Source organism: Pelodiscus sinensis, chromosome 2 (genome assembly GCF_052426305.1).
Source record: "Pelodiscus sinensis isolate ZL-2025 chromosome 2, ASM5242630v1, whole genome shotgun sequence".
Classification (NCBI taxonomy): Eukaryota; Metazoa; Chordata; order Testudines; family Trionychidae; genus Pelodiscus; species Pelodiscus sinensis.
This window is the reverse complement of record NC_143053.1, coordinates 113,536,613-113,553,434: the sequence shown is the minus strand read 5'-3', so window position 1 is coordinate 113,553,434 and position 16,822 is coordinate 113,536,613. Positions and strand designations below refer to the sequence as shown.

Here is a 16,822-nt window from a genome sequence, read left to right as displayed (position 1 = left end):
GAATGTAGGCTGGCATAAAAATATGGTACACATCCTCAGCTGGCATAAATTGCCATAGCTGAAAATCTGCCTCATTGTATTAATAAGATTGTATCCATTCGGAGTCCAACATTAGTAAGGAATTTAGACTCAGATTTTTAAAAGGTATTTAAGCATTGCAAAGCCTAACTGGCTTAGGAGCCTAAGGCTCACTGACTTTCATATTGATAATGAAATTTAGATACGTGTCTATGTCACTTTTGTAAATGGGACTTAAGCTAATGGCTAAATACCTTTCAAAATCTGGGCTTTGAGAACATGCAAAGTTGATGGGACTTAAGTATCTGATTAAGTACTTTGCTAAACCATGGCCCCGCAAAAGTAAATTATAGCAAAATCAATGAATTTTGTAACTTTTGACATATGAAGTCACAAATATGGACTATCAGTTTGGCATTACACTCCATACTGACTTAAGCTTTTTTTCTTTCAAAATGGGTAACAGGATACATATTACATCTTTATTTTTACCTTTGGTATAAAAGAGCTCCCTGATTAATATTCTTTGACTTCTATTGGAAGACTGACAGGTTTACTTTTAAAATAAAATGCAGAAAATGTCTTTATCATGGATAAATGACACCTTGGATGTGTTACTCTAAGTTGCTTTGCCTGTAACATTGGCAAACAGTCTGATCCATGATGTCACAAGTAGTGTCATTCTCTCCAGTCCCCCCATTTAATGAAAATCAGTGAACCAAATGCTACATGGCACTACTGCTGGCATGACTAATTTCAAGCCAATAAGTCTTGCAATTGCCAAGATATAAGCTCTGAAACTAGGCACTTGGCATTCAGAACTGGATAACCTTACTATAGTAACTACATTCACTGTATCTACAAGAACGATGAATAAATCAACAATAATTGAACTACTAAAAGTGTCTAATTTCCAGCGTAGTGCTTCAAGCAACAACTGAAATTAAAAAACTGTTAAAACACAGCTACATACCCATACAATCTTGTCATGAATGCACTGAAGCAAAGGTTAACAAAAAAGAATGAATATGCATTCTCAGCTGAAAGTAGCATTCCTTGATACATAGTAGCGATGAACTGTATAAATGTCAGGTCCCACATGAGTCTCATGGAGCTTTACACTTCTAGCATCAGGGATATCTTGCCATTTCTGCAACATCACAAACTAGGAAACATCCACATTTGTTCTGTGTGGAACTATGTGCTGTGTGCCCATATTTTGGAATCTGACTGTGTTTATGCTTGCAGTGACCAGTGGACCGCTGAGACACAGACATGTCCTGAGCCCTCTGGAGTCAACGGAAAGACTCCCACTGACTCTCATGGACTTTGGGTCAGACCTAAAATCGGGTTGCTCTTTGTAGTTATTTCATATTGAAACAGAAAAGACAATGATTGACCCCAGGCAGGTTTCTTTAAGGGCATCCACAAGATGTAAATTGTTCAATGGTTGTATTAGTGAATTTCAGTTCAGTTTCTGGTAGCTAAATTTTCACTTTACAAAACATGCTATAACATCAGTTACCCCTACTGGTAATTTTAACAGACTGATAAAGAGATGAGCAGGCATGAAAAAGTCAAATTGGACTCAGTGCGATAGGTAAACAGAGAACTCCAGAAACCAGGTTCATTCTTCTAGTTTCCTTCTGCACTACCATGGGGGGAGGGGGAGAAAGAAAGCTCAAATAGGAATTAGGCACCTAACTAATCTACTTAATTGAGGAAATAACTAACATTTCTACATTCCTGATGATTTACAACCTTGAAATCTAAAAGACTGCTCTATGAAAGGATGCATTAGTACAGAAAAACAGAATAAGCAAACAAACAAACAAACAAAAAGAATCCAACTTTGACTAGACGCTTTTTCATCTGAGGTTATCAGTCATCCTGACTGGAGACAATTATTCATGAAATCATAGAAATGTAGGGGTTGTCATGAATGCACTGAAGCAAAGGTTAACAAAAAAGAATGAATATGCATTCTCAGCTGAAAGTAGCATTCCTTGATACAGAGTATCAATGAACTGTTTAAATGTCAGGTCCCACATGAGTTTCATGGAGGTCATTTGGTTCAGCCCTCTGCACAGAGGAAGGACCAAGTATACGTAGACCATCCCTGACAAGTGTTTGTGTAGCCTATTATTCGACAACTATATAAATAGGGATTCTACAACCTTCCTTGGAAGCCTATTCCAGTGCTTAATTATCCTTGTAGTTAGAACATTTTTTCTAACATCTAGGCCTGATCGACATGGCTGCTTACGTTGATGTAAGTTATGTTACCCAGTAGTGTGAAAAAAAAATCACTCCCCAAAGCGACATAACATACATTGACCAAATGCAGTGTCTACACTGAGCTATTCCAGTGGGAGATGCTCTCCTGTCAAATTAACTTTTGCTTTTGGGGGAGGTGGAGAACTGAAGTCAATGGAATAGCACTTTGCTATTAATATATTGTGTCTCCATCAGACCCTCTAAATCAATGCTGCTGAGTCCATCAAAGAAGTGTCATTTTAGAGTACTAAAATCCCTTGACCTAATCTCCTTTGCTGCAGATTAAACTCGTTAATTCTTGTCCTACCTTTTGGAGTTAAAACATTGATAGTCATCTGATTACAGGGTGAAACACCGTCAATTTGGGGGCACAAGAAGTCAGCAGCAGCAGCTCTACTTATCAAATGTGAAACAAAACTTGATGAAGGCAAGGAAAGGCATCACAGCTGTGGTGATGTTGTTCATAGCCATGTCCAACCAAGGTGGAGACTTCTGCCAATTAGCTCAAGTATTGTTATGTGCAAGTACAAAGAAGAAAACACCCCTGCTCACTTCAGGTGTGGTTTTCCCAAATGAAAATAATAGATTTGTCATATATCTTTCATCACTTTATTTGCCCTCTGCCACTAATTCATCTCCCTGAAATATATTCTAACATCTCCCACCTTGAGCAACTTCAAACACCAAGCATTTTAAATAAATAACCCCATCAGAAAAAAGTTTCTTCTCTTTTGTTATTTCCCCCCTGATATGCTGGGCTGCACTGATACCTATTTTAAAGGCCAAAAATGCCTCACTCCACAAGGCTAGAAATGGAGAGGGGGCATTAGGCAAAAGTAAAGGGAAACTAGCAGTTTTCAAATGGGACACACAATAATTACTTCTCAGTTGTGGAAGGTCCTGACATATCAGATTTTAAGGCCTTGACATTGAGGCTAAGAGCTTATTGAAATACAAATAAATGTCAGGATTTGACATTTATGTGGATAATGAGAACATATTTGCTAGTTTAAAAAGTGAGACTAGAAGAGGAAGATGCTTTCAATGTAAACACTGCAATAAGTCGATTTAAGCTATGTTAATTCCTACTATGTTATGGAGTAGCGTAACTTAGGTCAACTTACCCAATAGTGTACAGAAGGCACAGATTTATTGGGTCCAGCCTCAGCACGGAAGGCTGAACTTCTCAAGAGCCTTCCAGTTCTGCATTTCTGTGATTCTATAGTCCACTGAAGTTTTATATATATATATATATATATGAGACACAGGCAGACAAAGATGTTTTCTTTTTCCAGAATTTTACCCATTTGTGAGTTACACTAGTGCTCCTATGACCCAAATACTCAGACAAATATCTTTTAAAAAGCTGAGGCCTGTGGTATGGTGCTTTGAAATGGAAATGATTCCAAGTTTGAAATGCTATAACTTACCAGACAAACAGAAACAAAAGACAGCCCAGATAGCACTTTTAAACTGAAACGCCAAAGGAAATAAAATTAGGCAATCATCCCCCTTTAAAATGGTACACACGATTGCTAAGGGTGGTATTGTTTCCTTTATGTAAAGCAAACTTCAAAGGGAACAGTAATTTTTGGATTAACAGGCAAACAATGCATAACAAATTACATCAGTAGCTAGTTAAAAGCTCTGTAAAATGGTTTGCCCTGTGAAGCTGGGTAATGAGACTAATGAAGCACTCGGACATTCATACACTTCCTCTCTCCACCTCCACCCCCGCACACATACACTATTACCTAGATTGAAGGATTAAAGGTCAGAGAGGATATTTCTGTAAGCATAACTGAAGAAGAGAAAGGCACAGTGTCCAAACTGCTGCAGGAAAAATGGCTGAACCAGGAGCTTTATTCTTACAAGTTTTGTCAAACTAAACCTAGTGAAGCAAACTGTATGAAGTATTTTCAATCATTTTCCCTCAGTGGGGAACTGAAATCAAAACTGGAATAGAAATAGGTAACAATACTAGATACTTTCAAGCCTATAATACACCAGAGAAAACTCTACTCTTTTTGAGAATCAGCTAGAGATTGCAATTCAATACCTTTGAAACATTTATCCCTGGCTAGTGGTAATGCCAGTATACTGGACTTCCTGACAAATCTAAAGTTTATTCCGAATTTAAAAAACACCCCAACTTTTAAAATAAATGGTTTCAATTTGGTATTGAGTACAAAGTTCTGGCAACAAGCGTCAACTACTATTGAAACTCAATCATAGCAGATGAAAAATGCGCTGATAGCTATTACAGGACAAGGAAACTCTTGGTCACCTCTAAATTAGAGGGTATGTGCTTTCATGGTGACAAAATATCTCCAAGGAATTGCTGGGGATGACAGTTACCAGAATTATGGCCTCGTTTACTAATTATTCACAAAAGAGATACATCAAATACAGTAGCAACTTACGCTTCCCTGTCAATGCACCTTATTGCTGATCTGAAAATACCATCTCTAGCAAATAGAGGATAGTTTAAACTCGAACTCATTTCACTACTCCCTCATTCCTGAACTTTGTAACCCTCCCGCCTCTCATCTTTCCCTTCTCCAATACATCCAAAATGCTGCAGCTAAAATAATGTTCCTTTCCCTTCACTTGAAACACACTATTTTCATCCCTTTCTTGGCTTCCCATCATTTTTCATGCCAAGTTCAAACACCTCCTCATCTTCAAGTTATCCCATGAATCTATACCTATCTATTTCTCAGCCCACGGATACACTTAACTCTGCCTATGGCTCCCTATTCTGTCCCCAGATCTCCCATTTTGTTGCTTTTTCTTCTTCACTCATTTGTATATCTTGTTCCTTTTCCCCCCATGCTTTCCTCCTTGCATGTGAAATGGGCTTCTCTCTTCCATTGCTCCAGGCTCAGCCTTTTGCTACAGCACCTCTGCCTAATTCTACTTTCTTCTGTTAACTGCCCAGTCTTAATTTCAGCTCTGCCTGCTTTTGGCCCAGATTTTCAGCCAGCACCCACACACATACTGCAGCAAAATACATACACAAATAAATTACTGGATTTTAATATCTTCTAACCTTTCCCTTTCCCATCTGCCAACTCTATCCATCAGTATTGTCAGTTCTTGTCACTCACCAATATATCTAGCTGATACTGTAAGTTTCTAGAGACATGGTCTAGGGACCATGCTGATTTATACTTCTGTTTTGCCACATGTCATTGCACAAATAATACTAATGTATCTATGGAAATATTTTACTCTGATGGATCCAGAACTATCCCATAAGGCTCTTTAGCTAGTTACTCATTTTGCTACAGGCTACCTCAGAAAGAGTTGGAGAATATACTGAAATCGAGACATTTTACATATAGATGCTTGTACACCGCCATGGTGACAGGTAAAGAACAGCAATCATATTTTTCCCTGCATTATACTAAATAGGAACAAAGCAAAGGTACTCATTTTGCTACTAATGCACATGGGTAACTCCCATTTATTTAATATTTATCAGTAGCACTTGGAAGGTGTGACAATTGGAAATGCAATGAACTTAACTATTTTTATTCATTAGCGATGAACATACAGTGTACTAAACTAGCTCAAGACAAGTAAAATATAATATGAACACACATATACGCTTGCAAGCAAAAACATCTTTCCATCCCATGCTGTAGAGACAGCATGTGCCTAAGTCTTCTGCACCACCCAGTACCTGAGTAAAGCAGCCTTTGTATGGTAAATACCCGTTGGCAGAGAAAGATAACTCCACTATGCTATCTCAAAATTTGGTTTAATTTTCATTTGAATTAAACCCTCAACATTTCAAAATTCTCTGCAAAAGGGAAAGCCTGATGGTCCATGAATAAAGGGCAATCTGCTTGGAAGCTGCCCCAGAACTGGGAAGCTTGGACTGCCCAGGAGCTACAAGACTGAAAGCTTGGGAGTCAATACTCTCAAATATTCCAGTCTCCCTGCTCCCCATCAGCTCATCAGGTCATCCAGCAAAGAGTCTGGAACGTGGCGATCCAGCCTCCTCACCAGCTGGCCAGTTGAGCTGTTGAGGAGTCAAATGGATGAACTGATAGAAACCTTCCCGCTTTTGGTCATACTATTGTCAGCAAGGAGCTGTTTTCTGTGAGATGCTTACAGTTTGACAAATCACTATTCTCTGACCACAAAATGCCTCATGCGAGAATTTCAGCTCTAGTGGAGAAAGAAGCAGCAGCGCCTAGGAGTCTATCACTCTCACAGCCCTGCAGAGCATCCCCTTTCACTACTCTTACTTCAGCATCTACGGTTAAATAGCAACTGCATGGGTCCCTTCCATACAATCAGCATAATCACAGAAGCAGTGACCTGGCACTTGCCTAACTTGCTCTGACTGTTCTTTTCTGGGTCAGCACATTGAGAGTCAGCATAGTGAATACCTCCTCAGTACATTCTGTATGGCTGTTCCTTCTTCCCTCACTACATAAGGGAACGCCATCTCACAAAAGGCCTTATGTGGACAGTCTATAAATGGATTAATTTCTACCAAGGATGAACATACAGGTCCTGATTCCCCAGTGTTTAGGACAGTTTTATGCTGGTGGGATTCCACTGATTCCAAACCGGTGAGAGGGGAAAATAGGCAACACCCACAATTTCAAATCATAATTAATGTTATTCACATGCATAAGCAAAGGCACAATTGGTCCTTACAAAGTCCTAAATCAGCAATTCCCAAACTGTGGTTCAGGACCTCAAAATGAGTCACAACCTTCTTTTAATAGGATTGTAAGCACTGACTTAGATTTCCCAGGGATGAAATCGGAGACTGGGCCTCACCACCCAAAGCCAATGCTGAAGCCTGAGGGTGGCTGAGCTCAGGTTATAGGCCAAAGCCCTGGGGCTTTAACCCCATCCACCCAAGGTGATTGGGCTCCACCCCCAAAGCTGCAGGGGGTGCAGAAGAAAGTCTTTGTTGGCAGAAGAAAGTCATTGTGCAATGAAGTTTGAGAACCCCAGGTTTAGACATTTGCAGTGCTAACTGTACTCCAATCTCTCTAGTGACATACTAAAGTTAGGCCAACCTGTGTGTGCATCCAGACTTTGGAGAACTTTGAAAAACTGCCCTTTAAACAGACAGCTTTGTCTGCAGCTCCTACTGTCCAATGATATGGATTTTCAGCCCTTTATTTTTTTGTTCATTTACTATATCTCTAGTAGTAGATTGACTCTGACTTGGTATGAAGCCATTCCACTATTAAAGATTTCCTTCTTTTTTGTTTCAAATCATTTAATCAAAACAAATTCTGAAAAACAAATGAAAATGAGTGGATTGTGGATTGAATGGTCACCAAATGGCACAGCCCTGTAAAGATGAGCATGGCTCAAGACGCTCTCTCCTGAAGGCATAAATGAGTGATTGAAAGAATTTACAGTGCCTGAAGCTCAAAATAAAATCCTTCAATTGTTTCCTCAGCAGGGTTTGGAAATTAATACAGCTGAGCATTATATTATCTAATGTACTGGTTATTTGAGGTTTAGAATTTAATAAATTCCATATTATCAGTGTCCAAGTTTATGCCCTTTCATCACTTAAATTATACATCTTGAATTTGGACAGATTGATAATCTCACAACTCCTGGATATCTAAGCCTTATCTCTGGTGCCATGTGAGCTTTCCAGGCAGTTTTCATCTCCCCAACTGCATTATCATGACATTCACATTGGGCCCGATTCAACACACTCATGTAAACCCCAATGCATTATGACAATGGAGTAACTTTTTATTTCCACCAGAACGAGAGGACATTCAGGCCTAAAGATGTACACAACATATTGTACCGTGACCATTTTCTGATTTATGCTAAACAACAAGTGGCTCCCAGATAGCTTCAGAAACTCATAGGCTATGTCTAGACTGGCATGATTTTCCGCAAATGCTTTTAACGGAAAAGTTTTCCGTTAAAAGCATTTGCAGAAAACAGCATCTAGATTGGTACGGACGCTTTTCCGCAAAAGCACTTTTTGTGGAAAAGCGTCTGTGCCAATCTAGACGTGCTTTTCCACAAAAAAGCCCCGATCACCATTTTCGCGATTGGGGCTTTTTTGTGGAAAACAAATCTGAGCTGTCTACACTGGCCCTTTTGTGCAAAAGCTTTGAACAAAAGGACTTTTGCCTGAACGGGAGTAGCATAGTATTTCCGCAAGAAGCACTGATTTCAGACAGTAGGAAGTCAGTGTTCTTGCAGAAATTCAAGCGGCCAGTGTAGCAGCTGCTTTTGCGGAAAAACTTGCCATTCTAGACACAGCCATAGCAAACAGAAGAGTCCATGCTGTATGTAACCATTTGTTTATAGTGCTGAAAGTCTTGAAAATTTGTAATCTTATCACAATAGGAAAAATATAAAGGAACAACCACCAGAAATATGCAACAGTCTTACAAGAACTGTCTATCTTCAAAGGCTCTGCACTCCGAAGATACAACTCAAATTAAGGACCCAATTTTGCTCCCATTAACATTAGGGGCAAAACTCCCTCCATCTTCAGTGGCACATTGGGATCTACTGCAAATGCTACACCACCACAAACATACTTATACCTTACTTAGACTCACAGACTTTTAGACTAATCTGCACATTGCAGACCACAAAACCTTATCTACCCACTTCTGTAACAGCCCCCAACCTCTGGCTGAGGTACTGAATCCAATCATGATTTAAAGAATTTAAGTTTAAATCTACAAGTGATGCATGCTCCATGCTGCAAAGGAAGGCAACTCCTTCCCTTCCCTTGCACAGTTTCTGACATTCTGACCCAGGGGAACATTCTTCCCCAAGCCCAAACATGGGGATCATTTAGACCAGGGGCAGGCAATAAGTCCTGCAGGCAAGACATGGATTGCCAGGGTTCATCACTGGTTGGCCTCCAGATGTTTTATTTATCAGAGCGTCTGCGGATATGGCTGCTCACAACTCCTGTTGGTCATGGTTCACCATTGCCTGTCAATGAGAGCCACAGGAAGTGGCCACAACTTCCTGCAGCTCCCGTTTGCCAGGAATGGTGAACTACACCAACAGGAGTTGCGAGCAGACATACCTGCAGACGCTCTGGCAAACAAAACATCTGACAGCATGGCATGGGCTAACTCTGGTAAACTACGTCCAGCCTGCAGCCCACCCATCCACCCCTGAGTTAGACCATCAGCACGTAAGACCCACCATCCAGACACATGGAAAAGAATTTTCCTTGCCATCTAGTGTCCCATAACCAGCCATTGGAGATATTTGCTGCTAAGTACATGCAAGTACATACAATTGTAGGCAGTCTCATCATCCCATCCTTTTCATAAACATACCAATCTCAGTCTTGAAGACAGAATTTTGTCCTCACTGCTCCCCTAGGGAAGACTGTTCCAGAACTTCTCTTCTCTGATTGTTTGAAAGCTCTAATTTCAAGCTTAAACTTGTTGATGGATAGTTTTATCCATGTGGTCTTGTTCCACATTAGTGCTTAACTTAAATAATTCAGCATTTATCCCCCTGATGAATTTGTAGAGAGCAATCACATCTCTCCTCAGCATTCTTTTGGCTAAGCTAAACAAGCCAAGCTCTTTGAGACTCCTCAGATCATCCATTCCTCAGATCATCCTACCATCACTTCTTTGCATCTGTTCTAGTCTCAATTCATTTTCATAAACATAGAAAACCAGAATTGCTCACAGGATTCCAGATGAGGTCTCATCAGTTCCTTGTATAATGGTACTACTGGATATACCTTGCTTTTACATCCTAGAATTGCATTAGCCTTTTTTATAGCAGCATTACATAGACAGCTGATAGTCATCCTATAACCAACCAATTCATCCAGTTTTTTCTTCTCCATCACTTACAACTGATTTGTTTCCTAGCTTATAGCAAAAATTCTTGTTGTTGGTCCCTAAAATATTATTAATGCAATTGCTTACTGTATCTTACCAGTAGATGAAATATTTTTCCTTGAGCTTTTCTTTTATGAAAAATATTTATTTTAGTTTATCAATGGGATGATTTTTTTTAAAAGTTAAATTACCTTACCATAAACAGACAACAGCAGCTAAGCAATCTGTCTTCATCCCCTCCCCCGCAATCAAAAAGAAAAAAAAAGAAGGATATATTCCTCTTAAGGTAAACAAGGTGACTATTCACTCTTGTTGATACTATATGAAGCTGATCCTAGCAGTAGTGCAACAAAAAAGCTGGTAAAATTTGATCTTTACTTTTAGGTAAATGTTACATATTCAAATAAAAGTTTGCATTTATGAGCATTCATATAATACTTTTTATTTGAATAAAATATTAGGGTCCATGGGAGAAACTTTTTAAACAAGCAATATTAATTTTGAACAGTCAGACAAGGATTTTCCTCCAATGTATAATTCATCATCCTCCTTACTTGGTGTAAATGCAATCTGTTTGCTTTGTGTGACATAAACAACAAGCAGTTTCACAGGAATGAGGCAAACCATATGTGAAGGTGTTTTAGAAAGCACAACAGGGAATACACCAAGCAAAGAAGCATCTGCATTCATTTCAATGTCAAATCACATGTGTGTTATAAAAGGAAAGTTTATTGTTTTTATTTATAAACAACTTTACTATGTTGTGCTGTTTATAGTTAACTCTTACTTTCTCTGAGCTCTCACTTTGAGTTAGACCCACAAATCAGCAGGTGAAATCACAAGGACTGTAATTTAGAGCCAAAGCCTGCTCTGATTTATATCTCCTGAACTCCACTGATTTCAATAGTATTAGGATATAAATCAAGGTAGAATTTAGCCTGCCCTCATGTTCCTGCACAGGATGACATTGATTTGTTCTCAGTCTCGTGTTCCTGCCTAATATGAATTTACTTGGTGATATGATAAAAATATTCCAAATAGATTGTTCCTGTGGTACAGAGACAACTTTAAATACAAGATTGCTATGCAGTGCACTATTTCTGCATGGCTGGCAATGCCCTAGGATAACTTCATTTTAGAGAAATTAGCTAGATTTGGCTCAATGTTTGTTAGAATTTGGAAAATTTCTCTGTTCTAAAATTATTTAATCTAATCAGGCGCTATAGCTATGTTGCTAATGATTTAATTGCTTTGATAGGAGATAGTATATGACAGGGTCTTTTATCTTAGTATATAATGTTAATCTTAAGCAGTTGGGTTATTGAGAAACTGTTGGGGGAATTAGCTGACATTAATTATGTAGGTATGCCATTCATATCAAAGATTTGTAGGGTTTCAGAGTTTAAATATTTTATTCATTCAAATACATATAATTTTAAAAAAACAATTAGTCATAATTTGTTTCTTTCTACAATCTATACACAAATGGAAAAAAAAAGTAGTAGGCAGTGGAAGGATTTATTATGCTGTATTTATTATTCACCTCTAGATGTGTGGGTTCACAGGACAAAGAGGAATAATTGTGGGGAACATTTCTTATAGCGATGGTCAAACTTCATATGTTTCACTTGCTTATTTGGTCTGCAGAACTGGTCTGGAAAATTTTTGAGACTAAGCTCTCGTGAAATTTCTGAAACTTTCTACTTGTAGATGAACAAAAAATACCATTGAAATAGCTATTTTCCTCAGCATTTTGTCCCTTCTGATCCTGTTCATAAACTAGAATGGTAGAGATAAGATTATTAAAAGCAGTTGAGTGAAAATATTTTGAAGCACAGATTCATATTTTATTCCACTTGGTTCACACAACTGTCCTTCTGAAGCTTTGAAAATGTCATGGATTTGGAATTTATTCAGATAGTTATAAGCACCAAGAACCTACTCTTCCACCCGGAATTTTGAATATCTCCTGTTGTTTAATTCCTCCAGTTAGACAATGGGAAATATTCATATCTCTCTGTGAGTTATTTGGACATCATGCTCTATGAATGTGAGTCTTTTAACTGAAAGAATAAAAAAGAAAATGTTCAAACACATGAGGATTTGGAGAGATATTCTAGGATCTCATCTCAGCAATAATGCCTACAAACACTCAGCAATGGTTAGGCAGCTGATGTGCCTCAATTTCTGCTATTTATATTTACTATACTCATATCCTTTTTATCTTGTGTTTTCTATGCTTGTCTTTGTATCCTTTGGTTCTCTTTCATCATAGTTAGGCCTTGTTCCCATAATTCTCTGTGCCTGAACAATATCCCATTAGTTTTGCAAAGCTATGCGTAGCTACAGTGATGCATCCCCATGCAGTATTTGCAGGAAGTGTGCCTTAAACGGCAAACTCTTTGGGACAGGGACGATCTTTGCACTGTATGTGTGTGCAGAGGCTAGCACAACAGGCCCTGATTGGGTCTCCAGACAAAGCTACAATATTAATAACAGAAATGGACAAACACACACACTGTGATAGCAGTGAAAAAAAATCACAGGGAAGCTCCATTTTTTTAATCTTTGTCCTGTTCGCCAATCTCTTTTTTAGTAACACCTACACAGAGAGACAGAGAGAGAGAGACAGAAATAGGGAGAGTATACTGTAAAGTTTAAACTTGTTACATTTCAACTGTTAGTTTATAATTAATGTAGTGCAACTTTGAAGACTGTTGGTAGTACAGTATTTTATGATAAATACATTTTATGGGATATTTTTAAAGAGGGTTTTATAAAAAAGCTTCCCCAATAAATGATTTACCAGCTCCAATAAAAGATCAAGGAAATTGCTCAGATTGCATCTCAGAGCATCTAAAACTCTGAAGTTTATGGAGGTCCTAGCAGCCGCTAGACCTACAGCCCTATTAATTTTTTTGTAGTAGCTAATTATCTTGTGTTACATTTTTTAAAGGGTAGCAAACCCTAAGAAAGAAAATGGTCTGGAAGCAGACAAAGGAGAAAAATTCTCTTTGATAAAGAGTATGAGAAAAGAAGAGAGAATGAGAGAAATGAAAGAAGATGAGAATAAGACAGAAAGAGGCAGAAGCCTATTGAAAGGTCATCTGTGGTGGAAAGTGTATCATAGAAAATGAAACAAAATGGCATCTGATGTTTGTTCACTTAGTTAATGGAAACTGAATTCACTCTTAATTTGAGAAAGAGGATAAACTAAAAGGTCGTTGTTCGAGATGCTAAATCCAATATATGTCCATTTTATGACGAGATTTGTTTTCCTAGTCTTTTTATTTTCTACAGTGATGACATTTTACCAGCACTGAAGCAGAAAGTAAAGGAATTACACAAGCAAGGATCTCCCAATTTGACTTTGTTCCACCTCATGGAACTTCCAAGTAAAAATAACTAACTACTGGTGTTTCTTGCAAATAAGGTGACAGAGCCAGCTTAACCAAATGACATGTTGAAATAATGAAATATCAAGAGTGATTATCTTCATGTGTGGAAGAAAAGTGCAGAAACCATTAAGCACATTTTGAAATTGTTGTTTCTTAGCCTTTACAAAATCCTTCAATTGGCTGCTCTGAGGTACCCTTCTGTGCCTGCCCAGAACCCCAGTGAAGTAAGGTGTGACCACACACAGTTAGTTGTAGGATCTAGGAATATAAGTTAACTAAAAATTGCAGGGGAAGAGTCACAAGCTGCTCCTAGGTCCCAAATCAGTAAGGCAAATAAATACATGCCTTACTTCAATCCAGTGGTTCTCAAACTTTTTGGCCCGAGGCCCACTCCGCTCAACAAAGACCTTTTTGTGGATCACCAGCCAATGTCCCATGATGACAAAATGTGTGCAAGAGTGGGGTGGGAATGCAGGGTCTGGGCATAAGGGAGATGGGGGGTATTTATCTAGCTCCATGCGCACTGCTGTTCCCAGGCACCACCTCCCACTGCTCCCATTGGTTGTGATTCTGGCCAAAGGGAGCAGCGGGAAAAGTCTTCAGGTGAACAGTTTCCTGTGCTGTCAATCCCCCACATTGGAATGGGAAGGGGAATGGCAGTGCGCAGAACCACTTCCTTCTCCCACAAGCCAGATCTGGCCTGCGAGTCTTGGTCCCTGCACCACAGCAGGAAGCTGGTGTTGGTGCTCCAACCTCATGGGGGATGTGGGAGAGCCACCAAGAGGGAATGCCAGTGCAGGCTCCCTGCTACAGGTGGGAGGGGTGAGCACCAAGATTGCAGCTCACCTGCAAGACAGTCGCAGATCACTAGTGGTTCACGGGCCACACTTTGAAAACCACTGTTTTAAGCTAATGAATATTCCCATGGATTATTTAAGTATCTCACCAAATCAAAGCCATCTTCCAAATCCTCCCTGAGAAGTGAGCCCAGGTTACAGCAGGAATGACAATGACCACACATTTCCAAGACAACAGTTCACCTCAGGAGCATTGGAATTTGCTAGTTTTTTTAAATATAGATAAAGAGAAAATAGGTGCTTTCAATTTCAATATTTTATTCTTTCAATAGTCAACATTGCTAAGATATTGATTACCAGCACTGACTGGATTTATGTAATTTGTAAGACACACATACCAAAATCCTTTGAGTCTCTACTAATCAGAAATGGGAAAAATCATGTTTATGCCCAATTAGAAGTCAAAACTTCCAGGTAACATTGTGATACATACAACATTATCACACTATAACAACATTATCACATACAATTTTTTGTACACAAGATCCTGTGTATAGTGCTTCACTGCTCTGGGGATGATTGATTAATCCTTTAATTTGCTGCAGTCAGTGAGGAAGGGACTACAGAAAAAGAAAGGATGGTTTCATGGTAAAGAAAGCTGAAAGCCACTCTGAAGTATGAGATTCTGTCTTGCCACTATCAGTGTTCCTGTATGATTCTAGACAAGTCACGTAAACCAGACTTTCCACTCATTGTCTGTTCTTTATTTTCTGGGTGATGGACTTGAAATTCAGATTTGCAGATACACTTAGCTCTTCTTTGAACATATAAAGCATTGTACAGAGCTAGGATAGGAAGATGGAAGTTCCATTTCACAAAAGATTTTGAGATTTGAACATTTGCCTTTATTCTGATTAGGAACAAACCCTGAATTTTGCACTTCTCCACACGAGATTTTTTTTTTAAATCTGATTGATTGATTGAAATATTTTGTTTTGAGTTTACCTTTTTATATTAAGTTTTATAATATGCATTTATTTTATGTAGAATAAATTAAAGGTTAAAGTGAAAGAAATTTCCAAACAAAAAGCCTAAAACATTTTGTATTGAAAATGTCATAATGAGATGCTTTTATATTGTCTTTGAAATGAAATTTCAGCAATGTTTAAACAATTTTTCATAGCTTTTCAACTGCAGCAAAATGGCAAAATGACACTATCTGACGGAAAATGGGTTCTGTCAATGTTTTTTCCAATGAACCCTAATATTATAAAATGGTTAGCAGTCAAAAAAAATCAGATCCCAGCTTCTCAGATTGGACCCCCAAATTTAATATCTGATTCCCATCTGTAAAATAGAAATAATAACACCCCTCATTCCACAGAGGTGTTGCAAAAATAAATTAATTAATGTTGTGAAGCATTCAGATATTGTAGACATGAGTGTCTATAGAAAATCCCGCAAGGAAATTAATAATTCTGTCTACAGAACAGGATTTGAAGAGTGTTTAGTAAATAAGGCCTGGGGCTATGCACTGAGCAGAAAATAAAGTATTAAATGAGCACCGACCATCCTGTGCACTGAATGAGGCAGAAGTCCTATGTAAGACATATACATACAGACTGTATCATAATGCATACACCCAAGGGAGTTGAATTAAGTTTACATAGCAAATTTAATATGAGCATTTCCTAACTTTTAAAGGCTTGAATTTGCACACTTCATGTTCTGTTAGCATGTATCTATATCTATATATATCACTTACACATTACACCCAAAAATCTATGTATAATATTTCACATCAACCAACAAAAAATAAGATCTAGCTAAAAGGCTATTTGATGGTAAGATTACTTACCACACAGAGAATCTGTACTTCTCTAATTCATCCAAATAAGAAGTATTCTGTGAAGATGCTTCACCTTCTCCTGCGGCTACATTGGTTCCAGGTATTGATTTGCCTTGACAGTGTTGGTCATCTGGGTCATTTTGATTCAGCTTTAAAATAAAATATTAAAACAAAACATTAAACAGCTGCAACAAAAAATGACACTTAAGCCTTGTTTCAATTGCCTCTTTATTAGATATATTCAGAATAATTATGACAATATTAAAGTAATATCAAGAAAACTATAACACTGACAAGAGCGAATAAATTCTAAGTTAGAGCTGTCAGAGCCCACTTCAACTTCCATCAGTGGGCCAAAGTCCTCATTGTATTACACTATTGTTAACGTGGAGTGAAGCAAGGGCTCATGCAGGGGCAACATGCTTACCCTATTATCCAAGAAACTGGTACACACCCATTATTAAGCTCCATTTTCCTACAGATTCCTGACACCTGCATCTGTCCTCCAAATGCCGTGTTCTGCTGTCCTGTGTAGATGTGGGTTGGGCCAGGCTTACATTTCTATCCCATTCCCATCCCCTTTGGGAGTGCTAAGAGGGAGCCTTATATGCTGCCCGTGGTTTCTCACTCTATGTTTTTAGT

General features: G+C 38.5%; 1 protein-coding gene across 1 annotated transcript in view; it reads right to left on the bottom strand.

The window, feature by feature from the left end:
* Window positions 1-16,822, bottom strand: part of LOC102458814 (uncharacterized) — a 284,741-nt gene that overhangs the window by 110,868 nt on the left and 157,051 nt on the right. The window contains exon 16 of the mRNA XM_089776005.1: window positions 16,190-16,329. Within this exon, the coding sequence (XP_089632131.1) occupies window positions 16,190-16,329 (140 nt within the window). The remainder of the gene's footprint in view (window positions 1-16,189; window positions 16,330-16,822) is intronic.